General features: G+C 32.1%; 3 protein-coding genes across 4 annotated transcripts; 2 read left to right on the top strand and 1 right to left on the bottom strand.

The window, feature by feature from the left end:
- On the bottom strand, positions 1-9291 carry LOC128188532 (thiamin pyrophosphokinase 1-like). Of its 2 annotated transcripts, none has more exons than XM_052859637.1 (8): positions 9255-9291; positions 7201-7276; positions 6245-6322; positions 5227-5369; positions 4000-4089; positions 3513-3659; positions 2923-3034; positions 1-152 (listed from the first exon to the last, which is right to left on the bottom strand). In XM_052859637.1, exons 2-8 carry the CDS (start codon positions 7247-7249, stop codon positions 28-30), a joined length of 744 nt encoding a protein of 247 aa, XP_052715597.1. In that variant the 5' UTR covers positions 7250-7276; positions 9255-9291; the 3' UTR covers positions 1-27. The 2 variants fall into 2 exon arrangements, with proteins under 2 accessions (XP_052715597.1, XP_052715598.1); XM_052859638.1 differs by lacking the exon at positions 9255-9291 and adding an exon at positions 8984-9194.
- On the top strand, positions 8896-24550 carry LOC128188531 (origin recognition complex subunit 2-like). The gene is made up of 14 exons (XM_052859635.1): positions 8896-8908; positions 12844-12978; positions 15286-15408; positions 15687-15776; positions 15940-16041; positions 17411-17509; positions 17775-17917; positions 18199-18410; positions 18893-19025; positions 19900-19999; positions 20317-20460; positions 20887-21120; positions 21918-22036; positions 24239-24550. Exons 2-14 carry the CDS (start codon positions 12861-12863, stop codon positions 24323-24325), a joined length of 1704 nt encoding a protein of 567 aa, XP_052715595.1. The 5' UTR covers positions 8896-8908; positions 12844-12860; the 3' UTR covers positions 24326-24550.
- Positions 10606-12376, top strand: LOC128188533 (uncharacterized). The gene is made up of 2 exons (XM_052859639.1): positions 10606-11036; positions 11247-12376. Exons 1-2 carry the CDS (start codon positions 10947-10949, stop codon positions 11688-11690), a joined length of 534 nt encoding a protein of 177 aa, XP_052715599.1. The 5' UTR covers positions 10606-10946; the 3' UTR covers positions 11691-12376.
- Positions 24551-24955: the final 405 nt, after the last annotated feature.

The following is a 24955-nucleotide window of genomic DNA, read 5'->3' as shown; positions in this document are numbered from 1 at the left end:
TCCATGAATATTTTTATCAATACCTTTTTATATGGAAATTCCCATAATCCATAACAGAGGACTGTCCGTCTCCACAGTGACAGTGTTGGTTTCTTTACTTTGTAATGTATTGGATGTGCTAATTAACTCGCCAAATCGCAAAGCTCCTTTATCTATGAAGATAAAATGCATTAAACATGCACCAGTGTGCCTGGATGAAAAAAATGGGCATTTTATCAAGGTTCTTGACTTTTTATTCGACCTTAAAAATAACGATAGCTGTCAAATACAGCAATGATTATATAAGAATAGCTTTCATATTAAGAGAGGGAAGTAATAGCAAATCCATAAGTAATCTTGTGTTAAATAAAAGTATCAACAGCTGCAAGTAACATAAGAATTAGACATCTGTCTTTAAATTCAAACAATTCGCTGCTTATCAATCTGTCGTCATTTTAATCTAAAGGAGAATTAAATCGAATGATGTTAATTTATTTCTTTGACTTCATTACTGCAACAGGTTAAAATTCAATATAAGGCAAATACATTCTTCCACTGGGTCGCATGCTGACTGACGTTTTTCATACTTACTGTTAAACCATAATTAATCATGTAATTGTCAACGGATTTTTTTTCATTTTTTTTTTTCCAATTACGACAAAGAGCACTCGACGGGTGTGACCGGTCAGTAGAGGATACTCCTCCATGGCACCTGATCCTACATCTAATTTTTTTTAAGAGGTTCGTGTTCACTCTGCTCCTGTTTTGTATTTTTCCTTTGGACTTTTCATTTTGAACACTGTAATAGTTATTTGCCATTAAATGATGAAATTATGTTATTCCAACATTTCAATTTCGTATGCTTTTTAATTCATTTTGCGTGAAACTTCTCGCGACCTTTCATTCCTATCAGTTAGTTAATGACAGTGATATAAACTAACTATCATAAGACCTAATGACAGTTATTTTGCCTTAATATTGTTTAAATAACTGCCAAAAACTGATCAAGAAAAGTGTGATTAAAAACAGGTCACTCTAATATGCAAACTCTGGTCAGAAAAATAAATAATGAAGATATCCATTTCTTTATTATTTTATTTTGTTATTTTTCCACAATTCATACTCAAATTTTAGGGCTGCTTTTTATTACTTAGAATGTTATTCTACAAGCAATAATTCCAATTTAAAAAAAAAACATTTTTCAAAACTCCTAAAGCCAAAAAGGGAACAGTATAGTAATATTTGATTGCTACAATGCAGTTTTTACATGTATCTCTTTGAAAAATTAAAATTCAGGTGATGCATGTACATTGATTTACAATAATGCATGGACAAACACTCTTGGTACATGCAAATATTAAAATTTTCAAAAAATATACATGTATATACGTGCCAAACATATTTATTGTTTAATTTAATATTAGTATATATTGCATCATTCGCGCGATCGATCATTTTTTTAAATAAGTGAAACACGGGACATCAAGTCAGATGAGCAAGTTACGTCACGAAGGCCTAAGTGTTCATCAAATTATAGAATTAATATTATATATATTCGATGAGAAGTGGTAATTACTACCCAAGTAATTTTGTAGCACATCAAATGAATGACAACAAGTGATCTAAACAGATGTTTGGGTGCGAAAAGGAAACTCACAGCCGATTTAAACGTATTGTTATGTGTATTCCCTAATTTATTGGGGATGGAAACGAGCGTCTCTTGACAATTACACGTAAAAAGTGCTTAAAAGACGGAAGAGTCCAATATTTTTGTCACGCAAAAAAGGAAACTTTTTATGTAATGCACTTCAAATTGGTAAATATCCACTTCTATTCATAATAGAGGACCTATTCACTCAGCATGTGAAAAACAAACTAAGTGATGGAAATAATAACTCTATATAACTTCTCAAGTACTCTTCTTCGTGACATATGATAGACATTTCGTTTTTATAGACATTGTCAAGTTTTATCGATTAAAAAAATTTAAACATGTGATAAATATATATATAAAGTAAAAAACCATGATAATGTTACGCTTTGACAAAGTTCGTTGATAAAAACTCGTCAATTCTAAAACACCACTTTCAATATATCTACGTTTCATTTAACTATAAGAACATCAAAACAGATGAAAAGTAATCTTAGCTATTTTTAACTTGCATAGGTGATTCAACATTTCAGCTCAAGTAAATGAACAGATGTCATATCACCCAAAATATATGAGTTGTTTTTAAATCCAAAATGAAATACTGAACTTTACTTTGTTTGCTCATACATGTACATGTATCTCAGATTACTTATAATTGTATTTGTGAGATTTTCTGTTTTTTAGGTTGTTTTTTTTTATTTGCATAACAACTTCAGGTCGAAGCATACTAGCTATACACTGTAAAATAATTAGAATTCCGGATGGCTTAATTTTTGTAGATTCCATGGGTTCGCATAAACAAAAAAGAAACTCTGTAATCATAATAAAAATAGTCAAAAAAAGTAAAATGCATGCTTTTAACTTCAATAGTTGGCTAGTGATACGTGATTGCCAGACAAATTGCCTGACCATGGGTATTTTCTTGTACACTAAATGGCTAAATATTGCCTACAACCAATACATTCAGATTTGTTCAATTTACATGAATCAGAATGCAGAGGCAGTTACTGAAAGCAAAGTATGCAAAATCATCACAGTTGACAGTATTTGGATGAATTTTGAAAAAAATACAACTTTTGATGACAAAATCCCAATATAGCTTTTAATGATAGTTGGAATAAGCCTGTGCAGAAAGAAGTATTTCACTTGCAGGATATTATGGGGGAGACACATATATTTGCACATTTTAGTCTCCCATACAGGAGATTGACTGGGTTCAGGAGATTTTTAATTCTTAGTCATTCTGTAGGAGTTTCCAACTCCAGGAAAAAATGTGGCTAAGTCATATTTACCAAGATTCCACTTCAACCCCTGAGTAGTAACACAATGACAAGGCCCACCAACTGGGATCAAACCACACCATTCACCACAAACTGCTGGATCCACCTCAATTTTGTGTTCACCCTAAAAGATGAAAAAATTAATAATTGATTAATATAAAGTGAATGAATATAAATAAGCATTTAGTATGTTGGATCTGGATTGTTTCTATTTATCTTTTTATAAACTACACTTCACATTTCTTTGTTCTAATTAAGTATACACGTGTTAATAAATTCCTTATTCAAGTCCAACACAAACTGCAATGATTTTGCAAATACCTGTACACTGTAGTTTTCTATAAAGCTCTTTAATAACCAACATTTATGTCAAAAATCATACTTCAATTGGTAGTTAAATCACTGCTTGCATTTTACTTGCAACATCTATCCATATACATGTATATATTTCAAAAAGCCCCTGTGATTACATAAGAAGAATTGTGGCATGGATACAGTTTACACATTTATGTGATGTGTACAATCACAAAATAATGATTTATAAAAGTCGCTGACTCCATAATCATAAATAAAGAACAAAGGGATATACATGTAATAATTACTTTTTGAAGGAGGAAGGCAATGGTGTCGTCTGAGAATTGTAGTACATTTGTACTAGTGAATTGATCAGCTTCAAAGAGAGTGTTGATGTTGCCAAACACATGGTCAAGTCTACCTCCAAAGGTTCCATAGACACATATGCAGTCAATCTGTGAATTCACAACAGAAAATGTTCAAAAGAGCCCTGAGGCGTGTTCAACAGAGCGAGCGCTCCTGAGCGCTCGCCAAAATTCCCTATACCGTACCTGTAACACAATTTTTGGCAAGCGCTCACTCGGTTGAACACGCCTCTGAAAATTATGAACAAGCACATGTACTGGTATGATCTACTTCCTCTGTTGTAGGAACTGGAAAGTAAATTTTACCAATAATAGGGTACAGATAACTGAAACCTTGCACAATTTTTTTTACAAAACTTAGTATATCTGTATGTTCCTTTTTATTGTTTTCAAATCTAGGGTTACTTTGCCTTTAATTTCTTAGCCAGACCTGTTTGTCATGGATTCTTCTGCCAACTTCTTTTACTGCCTTTGTAAAGTCTGTGTAATCTTGATCTGGTGTAGGCACAAACTCCACTCCCTGCAAAATAGTAGAGTCCATGCATGAGTCAATCTAATCTGTAGAAGAAAATTTTCTCAAAAGAATCAGACTACTTTTGTATCTACATCCTCATCTTTAGATCAATACTTCTATTGGTTAATCTCGATCTCTTAAGTTTGTATTTATCCTCAAAAATTGAAAAAGCAAACTACACAAATAAAAACATTTTGGTTTTTCGCTGGTGGCTCTTCTTGTAACTTAACAAATCCTGAAAGTGTTTGGCTTTGCCCATTTGCTTTTGACATTTAACCTATTTGTATTTTTTAAGTACATGTATTACAATTATTATTCAAATTTATGCAGACATTCCAATGAGAGTTCATACAAAAACATGGTCACTCATCCAAAAGTCTCAGTCATATTTTGCCCTGTTTTTTGTTTTTTGTTTTTATTTTTAAATATCACAAAAATTTGAAATGTAACATTAACACATAAATACCTAAAAATTAAAATTCTATAAATAGTTAACTGATTAGACTCTCACAAGGGTAATTAGGCCATTGCAAGTTTTTTCTTTCTTTAACATCCACCCAAAACTCAAAAACCTATCTTTCTATCAGGAAAAAAAACACAAATCTTAGAAAAAAACACAACATTAAATGTTCAACAAAATAAAATTTGTTATATATTTTGAAGTATTTTTCTTCCTTTTGTTACAAAAATTACAAATACCTACTATATGATTTCCATTTTGAATGTTGTTATATTTGATTTCTGATCTGGATTTAAAAATGCGATCCTGAGCCCGACATATGAAAAAGTGATTTACATGTAATTTTATGAACAACAGTTGTGTTTTTTTTTAAAAATTTTTACATCTCAAAACCAATCCGTCTGCGGACCCTAAACATAGAAAAAACGTGGAATGGCCTTATAGTGATGCCATACTAAAGTGCATTTTCCCATATTTTTCATAAAACTGAGCAGAGGACATAATTTCTTTAGTAGTTTTTTATCATAATAGAAAACTACCAGTATGTCCGCAGCCGTCGCCCTCCACGAAATTTACATCAGAACTTTATCGTGTGGTATCAAGAATGAAACGAATCAGCATGCGCAAGCTGTTCACTAAACAACTGATTTTTGGAGACACATGTACCTATATCAAATACCTACCTTGTCCTGGTAGAATTTCTTCACCGTGTCCTGAATGGAGTCAAAGTCCCCTGTGATTATGTCAGGTAGGAAGGCATCTAGGTCATCCTTGAACACGTCGTACAGGTGGTTTGTACCTCCATCCACTGAGGCACGAAACTGAGCTGAATAAATAAAAAAAAAAAAAAAGACATATTTACTGTAAGAGCAGATATTTTCATGGAGACAAAATTTTGTTGATTTGTTGTCTAAAATGGTTTCAAATAAATATTCTTATGTTTAATATCAATTACGCAAAACATAAGAGGATATTAAAAAAAGATGGGTGAATTACACCATGACACAGAAGTGTCTCTAATACAACATAGGTATGACAGATAAGAAACTGACGTTAATATAAAACACCAACATACATACCTAATACTTCATATATAAATCAGTTCTTGGTAAATAATGTATATATAGCATAGTAAGAGCATAAAACTGTCTACAGCTTGAATTATTGTGATACAAACTGATATGCAAATCTTCATGTAAAATTATTTAAAGTTTATAAATTCAATACCTATAATTTTGTAGAGTGGGACTAAGCTTTATATACTTTTATTGAGATGTAATTTAAGTTGGAAATACATGTAGTACAAAAAATTTCCAAAAACTAAAGCTTAGAGGTTTGACCCACTATACATTTAAAATATTTTATTTTGTTTCAGGAAAATAATAATTCTGTAATAAGTACTCAAAGGCAAAATAAAATATAGCATTTTAATACTTTGATTGTTGTGATTTGATAAGCTCAGTATTATTAGATGGAATTTTTGCTTTTGCAAGGTTTCATAATATTATAAAGCAGTACAGTAAAACATTCTGGAACAGACATTAAACATGTTATTTAGAGCACTTCCGCAGCTAAAAATATAATGTCAGAAACTTTGCTGGTAAAACTCTATTTTGAGAATGAAAAGATAATTAGGATTTAATGATTATTTTCTAGAGAAATATTTATCTGTCTTGGCCTTATGAATTAATTGACTTTCACCTTTCTTCCAGAGGGAGGTCAGAAATGGTTTGTTGTATGGATTTGGTTGATTCAATAACACAAGTGCTGTTTTCATACCTGTGAAAAGAAAAATATGATTCTATTAAGCATTTTAAAGGAAACTAATAGGTGATTCACATAATTTCTCTCTACATGGGGGATCGAGCCAGAGGACACAAAACAATGGATTGCTACAATGTACAAGAATGAGGGACTTAAAGTGAATTAAGCTCATAAAATTAAGACACAATTGATGGCTCTTACCCATTGGAATATTGTATGAATACATGTATATGATATAAACAATTCAGCAATGATGTTTGTTTATCATCTCATATTATATACCTTGGTTTATTTTGCCTACAAAAATTTATCGGTTTGTTAAAGTTCACAGAAAGCTCTTCTTTGCCTTGCCCTCTAAAGATGTTATAAACCTAACAAAGTTCTGTAGACGGTCAGTTACAAACCTATTTCTAAGTACGCGGTTATTTGTTTTTTCAAGAACTTAAACCTATTGTATACAAATATTATCTATCTATGGTATGAATGAAATGTAATGAAATAAGAAAACCCTTTTTAAACAATGGACTTGTATAAAAAAAAATTAAAGTTACATGTATCTCATCTTTTCTGATGTGTATACAGTTAAAGAGATCGAACCTCAGTCAATGCCCATAAAATATTACATAGGGCGATAAGATGAACAATCGTTATGAAGCATAACACAGGAATACATTGTACTTGTCCATGAAACCAAAACAGTACTACACAAAAAAGTGCTGATTATTAAATATTCAAGCATTTGAAGTGAAAAAAAAAAAAAGAAATGCAAAGTTATCATTGCTACAGTTCTCATGGTGATGGTACAAGTACAAAAATACATAAACATCTTCTGTCATCACTTCATGATATTTTCTAAACTGTTTCTAAGTAGTATATGATTTGATATATGTTACCCGATTTTTCCTGAAAACATTCCAATGGTCTCCATACTGTGCTCGACATTCTTCAGCAGCTATAAAGCTTTCCTAGCTGGAAAGAGAAATACAAAAATATATGTAGATGACCTGATGATAACTAACTTTCTGAATATACACATATCATACTGAAAAGGTCATGCATGCATCAGAATAATATATCTTCAATTTGTAATCTAAATTCTGGGTTAATTGCTTTGTGGGGATTTTAAAAACTGTTCCACATGGTTTAATTTACCATTATTTAATGTTTAGTAAACTTAACAGATTTTGTTGTCAAATGCATGAAATCAAAAGTTCATTCATTCGAGAAAAAAAAAACTTTGCTTCAACATTTGTATATTTTTTCTGTAATGATCCCTAAACCTATACATACCCACATGAAACAAAAATAAGCATTTTATTGTTTAAAGAATTAATCTATTGAGTGTTAAAAAAAATTGGCTCATGGGATCAACAATCAATGTAACTATCTTAGATCTGTAATGCAAAAAGACAAATTTTAAACCGATGTAGGGAGGTATAATTCCCTTATTTGCATGGGGGTAGGTTTATACATAATACATGTAACTCTAATTTAGCTCAGTCATTAAAACATTGGTTTTCAAAAGTCTGCAAGGGACTCTTGAGTTCAAGTCTAGCTGTTATCCCCCTTAAATTTTTTAAAAATGGCATTCAACAAAATAAAAAGCTGTAGAACTGTAGCTCAGTAAGAAATATGGATTGTTGGACTGTAAACCTAAATACATTAATTGTATTCCGTGGAGCTCAATTTCTGCAGCTACCAAAAAAAAACCCCATTAGGAGTAATTTGAAAAGTCTCATGTGTGAGATTTCTGAGGTACAAATCTTGAAAATAGTATAAGACTGTACATATATATATATATAATAATATATATATATATATATATATATATATATATATATATATATATATATATATATATATATATATATATACACACTGAAAAGTGTATGATATTATAGCACAAGAAACTGGTACATTCCTTCTATAGTACTAAATATATTTGTATTGTTAACATATAAAAGTATCTTGTTATAACGAGTAAGATTCCTGCCGTAACAAGATACTTATTTGTTATAATGAATAAAAAAATGAGATAACGAGAAAATTAACTCGTTATAATGGGTTAATTTTTTTTAATTAATACAAAAATCAACTTGTTATACTACATTGTAGCTAGTTATTATGAACTGATTTTTAGGACAGCAATAAAGAGAAAATTAGTTTGTTATAACAAATTATTTTCTTGAAATAACGAGAAGATTATCTCGTTATAATGAGTTAATTGAATTGTTATAAAAAGATAATTAACACATTATAATAATTAATTAAGCCAGTGTCTTAAATGTTATAACAAGCTATTTATAAATATCTTGTAATTTTGTTGTAACAAGATTATTATCTTGTTATTATATGATACTAACTAGTTATAACACAGTACTAAGTCATTTTTAAGTAATAATTATCTTGCTATTACAAATTAAATAATTTTAAAACATTTTTTAAAATGAGCCTGTATAATTTGTACACGTGTACATGTTTTTAGTGATCATCATTGTTAATCTTTCATTACAACATTTTGAATATATCATGAATTACATGTAACATGTTTGTTAATAGCAGAACACACTTGAGACAGCATGATAGAAATTTAGTTATAAAGTTTTTTTTATTCTATTATAATTTATACACAACACATGATACCAGTGACATAGTGAACTGGCGACTTCACTTTACCTGTATACATAGAAGAATAATCTTAGTGTGACCTGTGTGCACTCTGGTTAAACCGGGTCCGTAGGACATCTGTCATTTTAACGATGGAGAATTCTATCTACTGTATATACATTTTAAAATTTTGAGAAATATGACAGTCATCACAATCTGATCCTATCATCTGATCATAATTAGCAGCTGATTAGTGGACTGTACACTTGTTAACTTACTGTTCTGTCTGCAAAAATAAAGCAATTACATTTTTACATTTAAAATGTAAAACTACACGTACCTTGTAAATCGTGATGTCACACATGTTTGCTGTAACGGTAACAAGTGAACCCGGCACCTGGTGAATTTGGCACCTGTGTAAATAGTGAAGTCGGCATTTGGTAAACTCGGCACCTGGTAAACTCGGCATCAGGAATCTGGTGAACTCGGCACCTCGATATTTTTTTTTTATCATAACTATAAATAAACATAGAAGAAATACAAAACTTCGTTATTTTTTTATTATCATAACTCAGATATAAAAAAAAAAAAACATCGAAGAAACACAAAACCATGATCAGTCTAGACGGACTCCCAAAACGGAGTCAACGGAAGTGAATTTCTGCAAGCATTTTGGACTCCGTTTTGGGAGTCTACGCATGCGCACTGGTACAAAATATGGCGATTTTTCGATGAAAACATGGGGTCAACAAGACATCGTCTTGCAAAGTGCTGCATGTGTTGGCAGACTTCTAACATGTTTTAAAAGACTCAGGATATAATTTACTATCGATCGTATTTGCACGAAATAGGGGTTTATTTGTACTTAAGAAAGTTATTTCTCTTCGAAGTTGGACGTTTGGACGATGCTTGAAAAGTGATATTTTTGTGTTTTTCATGGAATTTAATCGTTAATAAAAGGTAAATTGCATTAAATTTTACTTCTTTAGTATTGTGTTACAATTTACAATCACCAAACATACAAATTGATAAGTGCGTAAACGAAAAAAGCTTCGAATACTAACAAAAACTGGTTGCTCTAGCGATGATTAAAAAACGTCTTTTTGGTATCTAAAAAATAGGATTGGTTGTTTGAAAGCCCAGAAAATAAAACAAATTGTCACTCTAGATTCAATAACTCTTTAAATTGAACTGATAATTATCATCAAAACAATTATAATCACTCGCGGCATTTGCGATGTCAGAAAACCATGTTAAATACATAATTATTCAAGATAATTGGATAATTTAGCATGAAAAAGATTAAAATGAGACTATACTTTTAACAAACAATGATAAATAAACATATCAAAGCGTTAAATTAATTTCAAAACAGTTATAGTTGTGCGTGATCGAAGTTTTGGGTGAATTTTTCATTTTAAAAATTAATCTTACGTAATACAAGTAAACGGTTATGAACATATGACATTATTATGACACATAAACGTTCAGAAATGTTTTTGAAAGTTTAGAATTAATTTTTGTCGTGTTTTTGGCCAGTTTTAGCGATTTATTTAGAACTAAGGGGCATAACTCGCACGTTGTTTACATTAGAAACGCCATTTTACCGCAATGCATGATGGAGCCAAAGACTCCGTTTTGGGAGTTAACTCCGTTTTGGGAGTCCCGTCTAGACTGATCAATGATGCAATTGTAACAAATAAAAATTTCACGTATTCCGTGAATAAGAGCAGTTAAAAACAACTAACTACAAAGAGGATATATGATTAATATAATAATTAAATATAAAAACGAAGAAATAAGGTAGATTTGTTAACATATTAATTTATTTCCTATATAGAACAGTAATATAATTACGTATACACAACATCAAAGGTACTGTACTTAAGCATGTGTTATCCAGTGTGTACCTTGTTTAAATTGCTAAAACAATAGGTTGACAGCGGGGTATTCCTAGTATACATGGAAGGGGCTACCAGGTGCTATTAGACGGTGTATTACCCGTACACATAGAAGGGGTGAGGTACTAATTATGAGGAGGTTAATGAAGAGACCCTGCCAACACATTGGCTTCCCAATGTCACTTTTATTTGCGACTTCAAGAAGACAACATCAATGGGTGGTAAGTAAAATATATAGTAATTTTAAGAAAGTTAATGTTATCTAATATTACATGTAGTATTACATGTATGCAAGGGTGAACTAGATATATAAAGTAAATAAAAATAAGCAAAATGTTATCAACAAAAATAATTAGATTTGTGACTATTCAAATCTGCCAGTATCTTGAATATAAATTAGAAAAAAAGTATTTATTTTCATGCAATTGTAGTTTGAGGAGACCTTCCTACGTCTGGATGGGCGTGCACCAGAGTTTCTTGCTCCAGTGATGGACTATGTCTACAGGACGTGGATCCGTTCTTCAATCTTCAAGATCCATCACTGGAGTGTGTTCATGACGTCCATCCGGACGAACAACAATGATGTGGGGGGGGGGGGGGGGTGGCACAACCGCCTAAACACCAGTGTTGTCACCAGGGGATCGGTTCCCTTTTACCATCTTCTTCTTGTTCTGCATCGGGAAGCGACCAACATCACAGTGCAGATGAAGATGGTATATGAAGGGAAGATGCAGAGGTTCCAAAGGAAGAGGACATTACAGGTGGAAGGTCGTGTCTTCAAGCTGTGGAACAACTACTGTGAAAGATCGATCACTGCGAGTGAACTGTTAAAGGGCTGTGCTTCTATTTATGGACCACCAGCTTTGAACATGTGATTCGTTCAGATATCGTGATATCGACAGCTGTGCCCCCTTCGTGAAATGTGCATCTTGTAAAGTAAAAATGTCTTTTACTTATAAAGTATGTTTGTTATTGTCACTGCATTTAAAATATCTTGTTTTGTTTTATTGAGTTTTTTTAATCAAAATTGCTGTTACTGTTTTTGTTACTCGTTGTGTCTATGTTTAAAATTCATAATGAATAAAAAGATGGATGTAGCTAAGAATATAATAATCGTTGTTGTTCTTTAAAGGATTTTAATGAATTAAATTAGACAAAATTGCAAAATGAGTTAATTGAATATACAACTACAAGCAATATTATAGTTCACACAGTATCAATAATTTCAGTAGCAAGTGAAAAAGTTGCTCTTTAATGGTAAAAAAATGTAGTAAACATACTACAATGCAAGAAATTAAGGACATGATAAGAAAATTATTTGAAAAACCACAAAAAAATCATTTCTGATATTTAATCTGTCTCTTTTAATTATTTCTGCCTATAGTAATTATTGTAAGTATTTTTACTACATTTAGCAATAATATGATTATATGGATTAATTGTCTCAATTCATATATTAACTAGGCCTATTTTCTCCGGCCGTAATTAGCTTGGGAGCGCCTCTGATATGCTCATTGATGAATGTGAAGAACATCGCGCCAAGATGAAACTAAACTGGTCATATAACAACCAAATGTGCAAATGATCATAAAATGTTCATATTTAGAAAGATAAATTCTTACATAACTTATATCAATTCAAAATATATGTTAAGCCAGAAGCTAGTGAATTATTTCGTATCTGTTGATAAATGTGGTCGTAAGTAATGAATTACAATGAAAAGCTCACCTTTCTTCATAAACAGACATTTCCATGATAAAGATACAGTCGTATACATTGTGTAATCAATTTTTTTTTAAAATGTTGTCTAGAAACAAAGAGATAAATGAATACTATGCAAATGCCGAATTCACCAGATGCCGAGTTTACCAGGTGCCAAGTTTACCAGGTGCCGAGTTTACCGGATGCCGAGTTCACTATTCTCGGTGCCGAGTTCACCAGGTGCCGGGTTTACCAGGTGCCGGGTTCACCAGCATTCGCTGTAACGCCTTTTTGTTGACATATATTCTTTTACCTCCATCGCTAAAGAGCTGTTTTCGCGGGAAATGAAACATGGGAAAATGACAACAAACAGTGGAAGACCTAGAAGGAAATGCGTTTCAGTTTCATTTGTCGGCGACGATGATGTTATTGGCCACATTGTTGACGTTAACAAGAAATATGGTATGTATGCTTCTTAGGAAATCTGTAGACGGCACAATTTTCAAATTACATGTAGTGCGAATTTTCTCGTACATTGTGCATGTATTTCACACGTAAGATTGTTAAAATAATAAGGAATTATTCTTTATGTATTAATGGGTGATCAAATACGGTCGTGGAGATCAAATCATGACAAAAGGTTTTAACTCTGAATTCCATGGTACCCTTCCTCTATGCAAGCATTTTACTTTCAGCTGCTAAGGCAATGCAAGCGACAAGTGCTTACTGTCATTCTCTTCTTACCACCATTCTTATTTCTCTTCTAAGAAAAATTACTTTAATTTACCTAATTACACACCAAGTCTCAGCAGTTTAGGTGGACATTGTAGCAATGCAAAATATCATAATGCAAATTGTAATTAACCTTAATTTTATTACATTTTGCGTCGGGGTCTATGCAAAATATAATAACACAAAATGTGATAATTTAAAGTCTGTCCCACAATCTTTATGCAGCACATTTGGACGATTTTTAATAAGAATATACATACCTATGAAAGAAAAGCAATTAAAAATCAATAAAAGGGAAAAATTCCAAGATATCTTCATTGACACATGATCTTTTTCTTTCGAAAAAATTCATAGGAACGAAAACAGATTTATTACAGAGATTAATATTGGGGAATGTTTACATCTTTTTTCCATTTGAAATTCACTCGGAATATTTTGCGCAATTTTTCAACGTTATCATCTGGGCTTGCTGCAATACAAAATCCCTGTAGACATCACATTTTTTAGCCATTTATTGAAACTTATTGAGCTTAAGCGGGTGTTTTAACTGAGAAATCTTGGAAAATTTTCATACATTTGAATGAACCTTGAAGTATTTATAAATATCGCATATTTAGGCAAAATGTGAATCAAAGATATCTTGCGACAGAGTATAGAAAAGTGGACTCTAATATAAATCAATCTGTATTTACAATGACCCAAACATACATTTGTATGTACTCTACAGACACAAAAAGGTACCACCAATTATCGTTAAGAGATATCAATTAACAAAATAGATAGGTAACATGTTGATGTTACTACTTAATATTAATTCATATCAATTTTGATTTGCAATGCTTAAGAACACATGCAAATAATGTTAATGACATTGAAAAGGTTTATTACATTTTGCATTGTTACATTTTGAATTGATCTCGATGCAAATATAATAGTGCAAAATGTAATAACATAGAAAATTGGAGTCTGATATTACTCAATTTGTAATTATAATCTCCCATAATAATATTGCAAGGCAAGTATTGACAATACAAGACACATTTGGTCTTTGAAAAACCATATTGACTTTTATTGCATCCATATTCATTATACCATGTACCAGGTACTTATTTTGAGCATGTATTTCTAAATGTTTTTGAGAGATGAGAGAGAAATGAAAACTGACGTTGAAAATGCTACCAGCCATTAGGTGACTGGACTTTTGAAGCATTGTAAAAAACGTTAATAGTTTTTGAAAGGTGGCTGTAAAATTATTGAGTTAATGATAAATTGTAAACCAACTTTTATTTGCTATGACTTTATTTCGCAATTTACTTCCTGAAAACTGGTTCCCAATGACTAATGTTCATCAATATTCAGACTTATATTGTTATAATAACCATATGACAATTAAGGACTGGTTTGGGCGAGAAAAATTAGTGACAATGATGCTCGTGAAGCTCGCGTAAATTTCTCGCTCGCTGGTTTACAGTACATACCTGTCTTGTTTCATTGATAATGGATTCTACAGCTTTGATAAAAAACTTGAACAGCATTTTCAACATCCATATTATACAAGTTCTGCAAGGACTGTCTAAATGTTTGACAAAATCAGAATGGTTCAAATAAGGTAATCCCAATTGAATCAAATATCTTAAATATCTCGGAGATCCAAAACTCGCACATTGATTCGGAATTTATTCTTGATTATGTTTATCATATTTTCAAAGGTTTCCAAATATTAGAGTTAACCCTGATTTTTGCATTGTGAAACCTTGAATATCTGAATTTTCTATAAACAGTCAGTAATCATGAATGAAAAGGTGTTACTGTTGCTTAAATGATGACATTATGCAAAAACTATAGGAAATACATGTAAATTTAAGTCTTTCCCACGTACTTAAATCTTGATTTTTAAATTGCACATGTACATTTACATTGAGTTTTGAACTTACACGTAGTAATCAATTTTATATTTAAGGTAATCAGAATTCATTTGACATGAATGAAATAGACACTGGCATTTCCGGAAGTTTTTTTTTTCTCTTTTCATTGCAGAAAGCAGGAAACAGAAAAAAAGATCGTCATTGCAACATACCAGAAAGAACCAGTTAAAATACACTGAGGATATAGAAATAGTAGAGCAAAGTGACAGTGATGAAGAAAACTTTCAACCTTCAGGTAACTTACAAATTTAATGAAAGTGATCGATGATTATTTCACTATAATACATTGTTATCCATAAAAAAAAACTTCATTCGAATTAATTCTTGTTTGTTATTCTGTCAGAATACTGTATTTATAAGAAATCATATTGGTAATTTGTAGTGTAGACACTGAAAAGAAGAAAAACAAGTTGAAAGCTATCTGTAATCAACTTTATTTTTATTGATAATGACACAAAGCAGAACTATTTCAAAAGCTTAATTCTAGTGCAGTACTTGTACCTCTACTTAAAGTCTTTGAAGAGCAAGGAGATGGCCAGGTTGCAGGAAGTGATGTGTTTCAGTTTAAAACAACAAAAAAATCAGGAAGCATGGCACTTAAAGGTAAATAAAAATCAGGCAATTTTGGGGTCTTAACTGTTTCATCCTAATGTCATTTTAATTATTCTCTCAGTATCTGTTGAAATTTTGGTGAATGATTATTTTAATTTTGTACTGAATATGAAATAAAAACATTGGTGAAGATTCACTTTTAAATTTCTTTTAGCTTCTGAAGCAAGGACGCCCAAAACTCCAAAATCTATTTTAAAGAACAGCAATTCTGTGTCTTCCGGGAAGAGGAAAACAGAAAATGTGACCCCAAGGAAAGGTTAGACAAAATTTCATTGTGATAATTTATCAATTAAATAATGAAATATGAATGCACTAGTTGAAATTCTAAGAAACAAAGGGACAAAATTTTGTGACACTGTGTTGATCATTTGCTGTCAATACATTTACTAGTAATCAGTACAGGTGACTTTGTAAGCAAATTATGTTGTCTTTGATTGTTATTAAATAATATTTATGTAGAAAAAATATTAGTTAGGACCCCACTTTGCGAATGCCCTATAGTGATCAGTCTGTCTTACCATCATTCTGTCCTTCCTTCCGTCTGTTCAAAGATCTCTTGTCCAGAGCATTTCTTCTCTCCCTTCGGCCCACTCTGGCTCATACATCACCCACAGATTGCCTTTGGGTAAAGAGTGTGCTGTGACCTTAAACCATGTTTTTAGGTCCAGGGTTAAGGTCATAGGAGAATTGTATGAACAATCTCTGACCCAAGCATATGTTCTCTTCCCCTGGTCCAATCTGGTTCATACTTCACATAGAGAATGCCTATGGTCAAAGTGTGTACAGTGACCTTGAACAAAGTTTGTAGGTTAGGTGTCAAGGTCATATTGAATCACACATAAATCCTTTTTAAGATATAAATACTCTCCACTTAGCCCCATTTGGCTCATACTTCACATAAACAGAGCTTTTTAGTAAAGGGTGTGCAGTGACCTTAAACCAAGTTTCAAGGTCATATGTGAAGGTCATAGCAGAATTATATGAAAAATCCTTGTCTGGAGCATATCTTCTCTCCCTTTAGTCCAATCTGGCTTATACTTCATCCACAGGGTGCCTGTGATCAAAGAGTATCTAGTAACCTTTTAAGATGTTTGTAGGTCAAGTGTCGAGGTCATATTGAATCATGCAAAGTTCTTTTTAAGAGCATATATATATATATATATATATATATATATATATATATATATATATATATATATATATATATATATATATATATATATTCTCCACTTAGCCCTATTTGGCTCATTCTTCACATAAACAAAACTTTTGAGTGAGTGATGTGCAGTGACTATGAACCAAGTCAATGTGAAGGTCATTGCAGATCTCTTAATAATCAGTTTTAGACCACAAATTATTTCCCATTTTCTTATTCTTGCTCAGATTAAAACACAATGCCTTTATGTAAGGGGTAATGAGATTGAAAAAAGTTTTATGCAAGCTGGAAAATATGAAGGTTATAGGTCAAGGTCAAAGCATAATTCTCTGAAATGCTTTTCATCCTATTGTCCATTATTTAGGCCGGCCCCTTGAGATGGTCACCATCTCAATGTGGTTTAGTGACTAGCTGGTTTTGGATATATATGTTTTATTTTATAGTTTCCTGTTATTGTTAAATGTAACAGGTGAGGGAACTCCAAAGAAAGGCACACAAGGGAAACTGACAAGGAAAGGGAGAAAACCAGAAGCTACAACTCCATTCAAACTCAGGAAGCGGGCTGAATGTAAGGCTCTGACACCACTCATCAGTGGATGTAAACTGTGGCACTCTCTCTCTCATTTTATATTTTAATCCTCTCTTTCTCTCTCTCTCTCTCTCTCTCTCTCTCTCTCTCTCTCTCTCTCTCTCTCTCTCTCTCTCTGTGTGAGAGAATAGTAAAGTGAGTGCTTAAATGATTTAATGTTCATAAATGAATGCTGCATGCAGACATTTACCGTAACTAAATTCAACAATAATCATTTAAAGCTAGATCTTGATTTTATTTTCAGACATTTGTGATGATGTGGATGTGGACTCAGATTCGAGTGATACAGACAGCGAAGAGGGGGAGAGTGACACAGAAACCTCAGCCACCCCAGTCCCCCCCACTACCCCCCGGTCCCGGAGGAAGATCCAGGAGGCTGCCGATATGGTCTCTGAAATTTTTTGTTTGTCCTCTTGTCTTTTACAAGTAAAATTAATTCTAGATGCAGTAAGCATCTGTGGTTTGTCATTACTGCTGTTTTGATTGCCAAATATATATATGCATGATGAATATCTATTTGAACTATTTATGAAAGTTTTGCAGTTTTGATTCTGCCTCTTCCCTTCCATTCAAAGAAAATGTAATAATACATGAAAATCTTTTAAGTTAATTGTTACTTAAGATCTTGAAAGCTAAACTAATCATATTCCATTCTTGTACTTCGACAGCCACATATGGTGGAGGAATATTTTGACCTGCATTCCCAAGGAGGCCTCTCAACAACATCGGACAGGACGCTAGCCAAACTCGGGACAGGCAAAATGGATCAGGAGTCTCTCAATGAACTCCTCAGAAGAGTTCCCAGCAAGCACAGCAGAGAGTGTCAGCAGATGTACGAAGAACACAGAGAGCTATTCCACAAGTGGATGTTTTACATGTGGTATGTGTAATTATGTTTTCAAGGTCCTGCTTAGTATCAATATGCGGTATTATTAAATGGACTGTCTTATCAAGTTTAAGATCTAAAAGGAGGGTTGGCTATTTGAATCATGAAATTTTAAAAAAAATTCTTGTTGAAATTACATATGATTTTCATAATGTTTGCATTTCCTATCCTCTCTATCCATTTCAAGTTGAAAGAAAAATTTCTATGAAAAAGGGAGCTGATCAAAGAGATATTCATTCAGTAAACTTAATACGCTAATACAAATTCTAGAGAGCTATTAGATTTTCTGACATTGACCCTCTTTATGACCTTGACCATCATATTTTGATTAAGCTGAGACTTGATTCTATTCTTTTCCTTCTGCAATAGTGAATACAAAATTAATATACCATTGGACTAGGCATTCATGTCCTGTGAACATAATCCACATTTTTTTATATCTAATAAAATATTATGTTTACTCTCATTCATTGCAGTAATGGTTACAATATTTTGTTGCATGGTCTTGGCTCCAAGAGAACCCTGCTTGAGGACTTCAGGAGGTCAGAGCTTAAGGACCTGGATCATGTAGTTGTCAACGGTTATTTTCCAAGTTTGACTATTAAACATGTAAGCGTTTATACCCTTACCAACTTGGAATTAAATATGATTTCATAATGTCATCAAATGTCTGTCATATACATGTATATTAAGATGGCTGGGGGTGTCAACAAATTAGAATTAATGATATCATGATTTGGTATTGAGCTATGAGTAACTATCATTTAGTAAAGGAAACTTCATATAATTATGTTAGCTTTTAGATTTGAAAGTTTTCCTGTATCTTTATATGACCATCCAGTCCACTCAATGACACACTAGATGTTTCCAAATTTTTGATAAGTTTCAATGAAAATTTATTCCTTATTCATTTGCATCTTAACATGTTTCTGACAAAAAAATCAGGGTACATTACCAGGCTATTTTTAGAGTTAGAATATTTTGGATTTTCCTTAACATTGCATGCGAAATGCAATTGAATGGTTTAAGATAAAGTCGAAGAAAATATTTTCCTTTGAAACTTTTTATAGAAATTCATCATATTAAATGAAATATAATTTTGGAATTGCATTGCGAAAATCTTCATCATATTAAATGAAATATAATTTTGGAATTGCATTGCGAAAATCTTCATCATATTAAATGAAATATAATTTTGGAATTGCATTGCGAAAAACTTCATATTGTGGAGATAGAAAAAAAAATGGAAAATGATAGAGGATAATTCACGTCTTATCATAATAGCAATACCATTACAAATATTATTCAATAATAGGGAATTAAAGTAGACTTTTTGTTTTGATTTGGCCATTTGATCATGTTTTTTCCTTTGATTTCATATCAAGATAAAAATAGAATTGCCCACCTAATTTTTACCATGAAAACAAGAGTATGATAAAATATTAAACCTGCAGGAGTCTTTAAAAGATTTTCTTCTCTTCAGATTTTGAATACCATAACAGATGAAATTTTGGAAGTGGAGGGCACCTATAAGAGTCCTCTAGACCAAGTGGAGTTCATCAAATCCCAGTTTGAGACAAAAGGTACCCACACAGCTTACATGTAATTTCAGATCTTTTCACTGTTTCAATTGATTAGGAAATTCATGAAGCAAATGATCGGAAAACCTTGTTTATTATGTTCTACCTTGAAAAGAGGCAGAACTTCCCTAGCTTTGTTAGAAACTTAATTTGAGTAATTATCATGCAATGATGAAGATTTTGTCTCTGCTTTTTTGGAAATCAAAGTCTTTTTGATCTGTTTAGATTAGATTAGGGAGATGATAAGGAGAGAACTGGTTAAGGTTTACAAAATGTCTAATCCTTTTGGCATGCAGCAATAACATATGTTCCAACAATAGATTACAGAGACTTCTTTCTGGTTGTACACAACATTGATGGAGTGATGCTACGGCCAGAAAAGATTCAGAACATCCTGAGTCTGTTGAGTCAGATCAGGGGCTTCCACATTGTGGCTTCCATTGACCACATCAACGCACCACTCAGTAAGTCCAAATGTCGAAATCTTTACAAAACAGTGTTTCATTAAAACATCAACACGCCACTAAGGAAGCCCAGATGTGGAATCATCACAAACCAATGTTTTATCAAAAATTGAAAACATTAATGCATCGCACTGTGGAATGCTGTAATGTGCTTCCTTATGTAATGTAATGGTGAAGAACATGTCTCTGTGCATCAAAAATTTAATCATGGCTACATGTTTTCATTATAACCTATACCATACAAAATAAGATAAATAAGATAAAAGAGTTCATTTTGGTTTAAGTGAAAAATTCTGTCTTGATGTCAAGGTAAGTAAAGATTAATTGTTATTGATAAAAAGGTCAAAGGTCAGATTTCTTGCACTGAGCTTTGTCATCGTAAGGATCATTGTATTTAATGAACACAAATTATTACTTCTTATGTAGTATGGGACCAGACAAAGTGCAGCCGCTATCGGTGGTTATGGTACGATGTGACTACATACCTGCCATATACTGACGAGACCTCCTACGAGAACTCGCTGCTGGTACAGCAGACTGGGTCACTAGCCCTCAGCTCCATGTCGCATGTGATGAAGAGCTTGACAACCAATGCCAAACAGATATTCTTGTTGCTTGCCAAGCATCAACTGGAAAATAAGGACAGCAGTACTTACTTGGGTGAGAAACGTGTTTACTGCCAATGTTTACTGTGTTTATTGTCAACATATTGTCTTCTATATACCATCAATTCATCGCTCATCAACCGTGTGTTTTGTCACCCTCCAAAATAAAGACGCATTTACATTATTGAATACAGTTTCCTTTTCACTGGCCAGTACACTTACGGCCAGCAATGTGTTAGTAATAGCCAGCTAGCTTATAGAGTACCAAATGGGTTGTTCATAAATTCTTTACCAACTTGCTTGGTACTCTTTGTATAAACTAGTACATGAAGCCACAGCTCATCACTATAATCTTAGTCTTCTTTTAGGGGATCATATACTCATAATTCCTCCCTTACTCTCCCTTCACCCCCCCCCCCCCCACACACACACACACACTTGCATCTTCCAACTGTAGAAATTGTAAACACAGAATTTTGATATTTTTAAAAGATTAAAACAGCTAAAATTTCAATATGCCGAAAATACCCTACATGCATATATGGTGATCTGTCTTCTTTGAAATTTAATGTAATATTCATGATGAACTCAGTATACATGTACATGTCAATGTAACTGTATTAAAAAAATATTAACAACAAAAACAGGCTCTTCATCAAAATTGTTTTTATAAAGGAATTTTTTTTATTAAGTACATGTACATGCATTTATGAATGAGTTATCTATGGTACTACATGTATAGCAAAATCCAATGAATCAGTCCAATGCTTATTTGCATTTTTTGATAAGATGAGCTAAAATCTTCTATTTTCTTTTTTGTTTTATAAAAAATAGATTGATTTATTCTTGTAGGTATGTCTTTACAAGATCTGTATCAAAGATGCCGAGAAGCTTTCCTGGTCAATAGTGACTTAACACTGCGTGCTCAATTAACGGAGTTCAGGGACCACAAGCTAATCAAGTCTAAAAAGGTGATTATATTAATTTTAATCATTAATTTATATTAATTTTAATTGTTAATCTTATTGACTTCTGTCCGGAAGTTGTGCGAAAATACACCAAGTTCTTTCTTTCAGATATAATATTGCTGTGATAATGATGTAAGATGATGTATATGAAAAGGTCACTGCTACAATATACTTGAAGATGGTTTTAATATGAAATGTTATTGCCAGAAGATTAAATTGATTCATAGTACTTCTTCATAATGAAGTATTGAGGCATAGAATTTATAACAATACGGTGACCCTTGTAGGAAATGGCAGATGCAAAAGAAAAATTGTGCTGGAAAAATCTATTCATTGAAGTACTGAGGTACCAGTACATATCAATGCGGGTATATATGATTTCTAAGCAGAAGTAAAATAATTTTGTGAGGAAATAATTATGTGCTGACATAACGATTTGATAACTATTGTATGTAAGCTTTTAAAGGAATGATTATCAGAAACTTTGTTTTCATTAAATATTTGAACTTGGAAGATATTTTTAGTGGACAAAATCATTTAAATAAAGCAAATAATTACAATGTTTGTCTAGATACTTGGACCAATATATTTCATTGATAATTAGTTTCTACCATTATTACATATTTTTTTTAAAAAAAACCAAAGATCGGCCTTAACAAAAAAAGGCATAATTTGAAGAAAAAAAATGTACAAATATATTTCATTAATAATGAGTTTATCTAATAAGTTGACCCAGTTTTAGCTTACATGCATGGCACAAGTTTATACGTACGGAGTAGACTTTTGACATATTTTAATTTCCAGTTTGTCCTAATAAAACACCTCTCTTTCCCCTTCCCAGAGATGATGATTTTGAAAAAGTGATAAGAAAATGAATGTTTCAAAACATGAATTTTATTGAAACTTTCTCATGTATATCAAATAATAGCTGATTTCAGTTCATTCAAACCATACGGAAAGTGAAGGGTCAGAGAGTGTTTGAGTGTGTGTTGGGGGGGGGGGTTTAAAATATGTATTTATTAGCAACCTTGCATAAATGTGCTTACAAAGCATGATGTGCATTTATATATATGTGTGTGTGTGTGTGTGTGTTAATGATAGTTAAAAATTATGCACATACCTACAGTATAAGATATGAATACAAGATCATATACCCCCAGTACATACATGTATTTATCAAATTTTCACATTTTCGGGGGATATGATTTTGCAGAGTTAAAGATTTGGCATTTTTTTAAAAATGGATGGACATTAAAACTGTGTTAAAAGATTTCAGGATTATTTCTTGGAGACTGTCATCTGTAAAATCAAGATGGAATATTAATGCATAAAATAAATTTGTTCAATTTACCTAAGGATCTAAAATTAAGGGGTCAAGATAACAGTTCACACATTTTTTATTGGATAAAGACATGTTTTGAAAGTTATACAGGAAAACACGGTTAAATAACGAACACGCTTATAATGAATCGACGCCTACAGCGAAGCAATTTTCATTCCCGGTGACTTTCCTACATGTTTTAAACTGGACGGATATAATGAATTACGCTTATAACGAAGTAAAATCGCCAGTCCCTGGCACTTCATTATAAGTGTGTTTTACTGTATGATAGTGATTTCTGGTACAAGTACAATGTATTTGTACAGTTGTAAGCTAGGGTTTAAAAAAATCTATATATTTTTTTAACATGACCCTTAAACGGTATGAGGAATCTGTGGTCAACATTTGTGTAAATCCACATTCAAATACTTCTATTGAAATAAAGATGGGTTTTAGTAAAAGTAAATTGATTATCAGGTACTATGAATAAATAATAAAAATTTGTCCTGTTCGTATTTATAATGGACGTTGATTAAGAATACAAGGCGCAGAAACGAGATGATCAAAGCTTTTACTGGTGCTTTCCAATCAGAGTATCTTCTATAGACTATTAATGTAGCATAATAATGGATAGATAATTGATGTATCCAACTCAGTATCTCATCATTCCATGATTTTTTCATATTAATGGTGTTAAACACAAATTGAATGTAGAATATAGATATACCATTCTTCATTCTAGTAATGAAAGCAAAATACTTGAATCTGAAAAGGAAAGAAAAAGCATGCTGGGGACTTTGACATTATTTTTTTTCAGAGATTAAAGGTTTGAATGTTTCAAAGCTTCTGTTTACTGTTAATCTGTATTGATTTTTTTTTTGCAGGGTTTCGAGGGAATTGAATACTTGGTAATCCCAGTTGACAATGCTACACTTACCGAGTTTACTGAGCAACATGAAAGCAGTGTGTGAGAGGACGCAATTGGACGAAGGTTCATGGAATCAAGATATATGGCTGATATATCCAACAAAGGACGCAAATTGAAATTTTGAGAGAGAAAAAAATCGATTAACAACACGATGTACTCTTGCAACTGATTGTATTTATTTATTAATTGATTTGATATGCAAATAAAAGTTTATTTTGACAGCAAAAATTCCTTTATTTTACACTATACATAAAGATTAGTTATGAAACTTTTTCTTTTGTTTTTCTGTCACAAACAGTGGGCTTTGTGTTTGGCAAATCAGAGTAAAAGGTCTAGGCATAGACGGTTTAAAAACAAAAGTTTTCTAATGATTTGCAATTCCTCTGTACCTGTAGTTGTCTTGAACCAAACATACAGGTGATGAAAAATCCATTTCCATTGATATCATGCATATTTTTAAAAAATCCAATACTTGACATCAATTTCAACCCTACAAAATATTTGTTTCGATTTTAGGAATTTTCTCTTGTGGGAAAGTAGAGTGGTTGGGAGGAGGGAGTTTGTTATACAATATGATTTACCAAATGCATTTCACCTCCGAGTGACTTTTTTATGATGGTTGAGAAAAGTTTGCTTTTGAAATTATTATTTCTTGGAACAAAAATGCGTTCAA

This window comes from Crassostrea angulata, chromosome 6, assembly GCF_025612915.1.
Source record: "Crassostrea angulata isolate pt1a10 chromosome 6, ASM2561291v2, whole genome shotgun sequence".
Lineage (NCBI taxonomy): Eukaryota > Metazoa > Mollusca > Bivalvia > Ostreida > Ostreidae > Magallana > Magallana angulata.
The sequence above is the reverse complement of the archived record's forward strand: the minus strand, read 5'-3'. Positions and strand labels throughout refer to the sequence as shown.